We start from the raw sequence: 6,674 nt of genomic DNA on the forward strand, positions 1-6,674 counted from the left end.
TATCTTTAAATTTTTATAGTATAAAATTTTTTATTGTTAACTGTTATTATATAAAGTCATAAAAAACTGTAAACTTTAAATAATTATAAAATAGTACTATTAAAAAAAAATCTACCTTATTATAATATATAATTTATATATATATATATATATATATATATATATATATATATATATATATATATAAATTATATATTATAATAAGGTAGATTTATATATGTATATATATATATATATATATATATATATAAATCTACCTTATTATAATATATAATTTATATATATATATATATATATATATATATATACGATTTAATTAAGTTAATTAAATTAAATATAAACATACAAATCAGCGCTTATTATAAGCGATGGGGTATCTGTTTAATGTAACCATAAAATGTAAATAAAATTAGTTAATAATAGTAATTTCTCAAAAATTCTCAGAGTATCCCAAGTAATGATTTGCGAAATATTTATTATAGTAAAGTTCCAAAGAATACTTTAGAATAAATTAGGCTCGGATAATTCTTCAGGAATTCATGAGATATTCATTTTTCTAATTATTTAGGTATTCTTTAAAATGAATTCTCTATGAACTTCTATTCATCTCTGTACTATTTAGGTCAACATTTTCTCATTAATATATTTTTGAACATCATCCTACTAACTGGATAATTGCAATGATGCAATGCTCGTGAGAAATGGTAGGACAAGTTCTACAAAGTTTATTCTTAAGAGTCAAATGCTTAAGATGCAAATGCATAAAAAATAAATGACAACGTATATAAATAATAATCTGTTGGTACATATACCACCTTTAGGAAAAATTACTTTAAGTTGTTTAAATTAACTTTAAACAACTTTAAGTTAATTCAAACATCTTAAGTAATTTTTCCTAAGGGCACAGTTGATATTAATGAACATTAGGTAAATATCTGTCACATTCTTTGCTTATCGAATAGCTGATTAAAAATGACCTCTCAAAAACGTATTATAGACGTCTTTAAATGACGTTATTATCAAAATTATCACGTTTTTTAAACGTCAGTTATTGGTTACATAATGTCTAGGACTGGTAATCACCATTTATCGACGTGAAAATGATGTGACGTTGCTACCTGGGGATAGAAGGATATGTAATGTTGATAGCGCATATTCTCAACATACTCAACTATAGTAAAATTTTATATTTACGACATTTATGCCCAAGATCGGATATCTTATAAACATCCAAATTATGGACATTAACGGATGTCCAAAGTCAGATATCTTATGGACGTCCATTGCATATCCATAGATGTGCGGACATAAAATGGACATAAAATAGACGTCCATAGGACATCTTGTGCTATCTGAGTTGCAGTCATCCATCCATGTTCCAGTCATCAATCCACCGTCGCGATATGTTTTATTTGGTTCGATGTTACACATTATGTAATCGATTTTTATTGGTCAATTCTAACCAATATGTGTACAAACCATCAATATAGATTTGCTCGTATTAAAAGTATTACGGCATTAATAAAGTACAATGTTCGCGCCGTGAGTTACGATATTTCTTTTCTTATGCATGTGTTATTAATACCTATACTCCTTCATACGTCGTAACATGTGCTCCTCTATGTAATGTGTTCCTTGTATCTCACTCTCCGTAAGGTTTATGATACGTTCCTTCAGGAACTTGTCGTCCGCTTCCAAAACTACTACCAGTTCCGGCAGAATTGTAACATTGACATTCTTTATATTAACTTCCATGTCCTCGTCTTTGAATTCGTCCTCTACTTCCTCTATTTGCTCCTCCTTCTTCAAATCCTTCTCGCTGATTAGAAATAGCATTCTGGCTTGTTCAAGAGTTTTCGGGTAGCCATCTATCACGTATCCTTGATTCAAACAGGCCTTTGATTTCAGCCGCTTCAGGAACAACCTTTGACGTTAATTGATATTCTAATATTGGATATTATAATGCGGAATATGCAGTATCTTTTCAGATATAGAAATATGTAAATTTTGTATATTGCATTTCGTCAAAAGTTACAATGTCTCCAAATTTGTGCCTTGTCAGTTTCTAAAAGTATATGATACAGTAATTATTTCTCGGTATGAGAGAGAGATTTCGGCGTCGCGTTCTCACTACAAAACCTACAAAACAATGAAATACGAAATACTCAGTTCATTTCGTATAATAAATTTATGTGTTGTGTTCCTACTAATATTTTAATATATAAGGACATATCGCGGAATTTACTTAGAGCTAGAAAGTAATGCTCAAAGAAGTTACGTACATTTTGACAAGATGCAAGACGCGACATGGAAGGCATATTCCGCTAGTTTGTTGATATTGAGGAAATTGTACTGAGAGGATAGGGAGAGAAAAGAGGAAAGAGGAAAGAGAAAGAAAGAGAAGGGGGTTAGAAGTGGAAGGAAAAGGCAAAGGACGAGAGGGAAGAAGAGAGGGAAATGGGAGGGAATGGGAAAAGGAGAGAAAGAGAGAGATTTCTTTGGATTTAATCAATTTTATTGCATCTACAGAAATATACTTTGAAGTAAACCAAAGAAATTAATGTTTTACACAATAAGTAAGATTGTTTAATTTTTCGGTAAATATATAAAAAAGGTGATACTTCACCGATTTCTTTCATTTTGAAATATGTTACAAAAAATGAAATTCTGAGTAACTTTTGTTAATACAACTATATGGGAGTCGCACATAGTTTCGGAGATATAACAAGACAAAGTTAAAAATTTCAATATTAAATTTCAGATATCAGAAACTAACATTACTTACAAGTACAAATGTTTATATATGCCCTATTAATCCGTTACTCATCTTCTAACAAAGAAAAGTATTTGTTTACATTATTTATAACATGATTTACTGTTGGCAATCGTCATGTATCTCAAGCAGTTTGCAAACAATTTTCAATATGCGATTATACGAATTTCTGAGCCTTGTTGAGGATAATGATAAACTAATAGATTTTCTTATTAAGTACAAAGTTATTCATGGAGATATTAAATCCACGATGTGATACAACTATTATAGAAATATCATACTAAGAATCATTGATAATTACTTATTATCCAGTATTTTTAATACTGAAAATAAGTAATTATCAATGATTCTTAGTATGATATTTCTATAAGGGAATGTTAAGACTAAATCGTGAGCTTATGCTTTTCAAGTGTAGTGCAGTAAGATACAAAAAACGTGGTCATAAAAAAATAACGTAAAGTGCGGTATAATTTTAGAATAAGTCCACTTCATAACACATGGTTCTCACATTCTCATTTAACTCTACAAAATATATGTAAATTTATTGCATATTTTTTAATGATACGTCCTCCTTGAGTAACATTCTTAACAGATGAATTGAATATTACATCGAATATTGTTATTGACTGGTTAAATTTTTGCCGTGAAGTTTGTCTTTTTATGTTTTTACTTATAATATACATGCTATTATATTTTATTTAAAATATATCTTTTTAGTTTTGCCTTGATTGGGTTAATGATACAAGCAAAATATTAAAAGGAAAAGGTGTCGTAGTAGAAATAGATAAAGCCAATATTGGGAAACGAAAATATCAGAAAGGTCGACTCATTAGGACAGTGACTTTTTGGCGGATTCGAATGTCAAACGGGAAAATTGTTTGTCGAATGTGTACCCGATCGGCCAGCAAAGACTTTATTAAATATAATAAGAAAATGGATTAAACCTGAAATAATTATTATGTCCGATTATTGGAAAGCATATGACTGCCTTCAATCTGAAGGATACAAACATGCCACTGTCAACTATTCGTATAATTTTGTAGATTCTGGCAATGGAGCTCACAATATTGAAAGAGCTTGGAGAGATACTCGTGATAATATTCTATGATATGAGACTCGTAAGAAACATTATGCAGGATATCTTGCAGAGTTTCTTTTTAAATGAAAATTCTCCTTTACTAAACGAATAGAAGCATTTTGTGATATGAAAAAATATTATCCGCCTACATTATAATAAATTTTCATTTATTTAATATATAAAATATTTATATTTTCATATATTTTTTAAATTTTTGTTATAACAAAATATACACTTTGATTGTTTTAAAAAATACATAAAATATTTATATATGTGTTGAGTTAATCAGTTTTCTTTATTTTTTACATTTTATTTCACGATTTTACGTTTAACATTTTTTGTATTAATCTACATTTTCTAATTAAATTTTCGGTAAAATCTTTCGCCTTTCTAAATTGATGAGTTTACTATATATTAAATATGGAAATTTTACGAAGATTAGCAAAGATCCCTTTGCAAGGTTAGCAAAAGTGATAGACATATATTCGTTTTGAAAAAAAGAAACTTAAAAAATATGATTAAAAAATTAAGAAATTTAAAATCAATTGTATGGATAAAAATCAATTCTCCTTAATTTTGCGTAGGAGTTTTTGCTAATCTTTGTAAAATTTCCATGTTTAGTAGAGGCCAGGGTGCGGTATATATATAGTAGACTCATTAATTTAATAAGGCGAAAGATTTGAGTAGCAACTGTAAACGGATTTGATATTTACAGTGAATGTACAATGAAAATTACTCGTCCACTGCGAATATACTTCAACGCACAATTTAGAAATTTTAAAGTTATATGTCTCCGAAACAATATGCGACCCTCCTATAGTTGTATTAACAAAAGTTACTCAGAATTTTATTTTTTATAACATTTAAAAATAAAAGAAATCAGTGTAATGTCACCTTTTCTATATATTTACCTATAATTATGTAAATTTTGTCGGATTTCTTTGAAATATTCACTTAATTAAAAATCGATATAGTTGGATTAATCTGCAATTGAACTTCTCGTTTCCATAATATTACAGAGCACAACAACACCCCGACTAAGCGGGCAAGTAAAAGTCTTACTTAAGGGGGGAAATCCAATTAGAACGAGGAAAAATAAGCTATTTTCAAGAATTTTTTTGTAGGAGAAAGAATTTTTCTATATTTTTCAAACTTAAACATTTATTTATATATGTTTTGGACTGTCCATACGTATTTTTTTTTCCAAAAATATTTAAAAATGGCGGACATATGAAGCATCCCATTTGGCAGGTACGCGTGCGAGTTGCTCAGCTGCTGGACAAATGGCGTCCGTGATATTGATCCTATAACAGGCAGCGAAAAAATTCTTATTATTTATACCCATAATTCGTAATTGAACCTAAAAAAATTGAAAAAAGTCAAAAATTTTGAATATGAAACGCTTATGAAAATAAATTTCCATTTTTTGACGTTTTCTCTGCACAATTTTTGCAATAAATAAGTGATTTTTTATTATAATTTTCACAAACATTTAGGTTCACCGACATTGTACTGATGTCATGAAGTTGTGTGCGAAAGTTCAGCGCGATCGGTTGAATAGTTTTTAAATGAGAGTTCCAGCAGTGCAAAAAAGTACAGTTTTGAGAAAAACGTGTTTAAAGTTTTGACAAGTAAAAGATACAAGATATCTATAATTTACCTCTTAGTCAGCAATCCCGGCGCCATAGAACAATCCTTCTGCTTCCTCGAAGAACTCGTTCTGCTCCAATAACTGCTCTCTTCTGGCCTTTCGAGCTTCTTTAGAGTTGAAAGAGTTGCGCCGCTCCTGTCGAGATACCCGGCGCCCGTCGACGTTCTCAGCATAGTGCTTGGTCTGGCTCCCAATAATTATTTGTAACTCCATCATAATTTGTAGAATGGAAGAATATCCTTCATTGAAGACTCCAGCAGCGATGTAGGATGCAATTTCAACTATTTTCAGCCCAGAATTAAGATGTTTTGGAGCTAAACGCCAAATCGTAGAATTGAAACTTTCATTTGAATTCTGCGTATGACTGCCCAAGCATCTCTGAAGTAATTCTTCCTTAGATAAATCTTCATAAATTGGAAGAATGTGTTTTGCGACTGTTGGATCGAGTGGAGGAGGGTGCTCAAAAGAATCCAAATTTGCTTCAATAGCTTTTTCTTTCTGCCACTTACACCAGCTGTCTTCGCCGGGCGGGCAGTATTCGTGCTGTGGCTTCTCATCCGTAGAGATCAAATGGTAATAAGTGGCTATAATACTTTTTTTCATTCCCTCAATACTATTCGCATTTCTTCTAATTGCCAGACCATAGTACGTTGTGAGCTTTTTAATTAAAGCATCCGTTAGTTTGCCCTTACCACCGAGTTCTTGTGTTTATTTTATATTTCGGAGCCGAATGCCCATTCTTTTCTCTACGTGGCCAATGCATTCGCTTTTTGCAACTTGAAATTCATCACCGTAAGGATTCTTATCTAGAATGGCCTTGAAAGTTTTGGAGTCTCCGTCTCCAATATAATTACCATATTTAACGCCGTACTTTTCCTCTGATCTTAAAAAGATTTCTGTAATCGCATCGACCTCCATTTTTCCGGCTGAGCCCTCGTGATTTTTTGTACACTCTTCCTCGTGATTTATATACCACTCTTCGTATTCTGGAGTGTTCACCTTTTTTTTCCAAAATGTGCATGCATGGCAATAGCTACTTTTGATAACTAAATCGATGACTTTGCCCGAATAGTAGCCTATGACCGTTACAACTCCGTACAGCGATTTGAATCCACGTTTTTTCCACGAGCCATCTCCAGAGACTTTCAAATCTAAAATAGACCTCTCATGTT

General features: G+C 30.9%; 2 protein-coding genes across 4 annotated transcripts in view; one reads left to right on the top strand and one right to left on the bottom strand.

The window, feature by feature from the left end:
- Positions 1 to 6,674, top strand: part of LOC116849315 (synaptotagmin-10-like) — a 526,459-nt gene that overhangs the window by 104,613 nt on the left and 415,172 nt on the right. The gene's annotated exons all lie outside the window — the stretch shown is intronic.
- On the bottom strand, positions 5,086 to 6,668 carry LOC116849319. The gene is made up of 2 exons (XM_032826356.1): positions 5,512 to 6,668; positions 5,086 to 5,155 (listed from the first exon to the last, which is right to left on the bottom strand). The coding sequence occupies exon 1, from the start codon at positions 6,103 to 6,105 to the stop codon at positions 5,515 to 5,517; it is 591 nt and encodes a 196-aa protein (XP_032682247.1). The 5' UTR covers positions 6,106 to 6,668; the 3' UTR covers positions 5,086 to 5,155; positions 5,512 to 5,514.

The sequence above is a fragment of the Odontomachus brunneus genome, unplaced genomic scaffold (assembly GCF_010583005.1).
Source record: "Odontomachus brunneus isolate Ranch 3 - 2012 unplaced genomic scaffold, Obru_v1 Obru_scaffold_111, whole genome shotgun sequence".
In the NCBI taxonomy this organism is placed as follows: Eukaryota; Metazoa; Arthropoda; class Insecta; order Hymenoptera; family Formicidae; genus Odontomachus; species Odontomachus brunneus.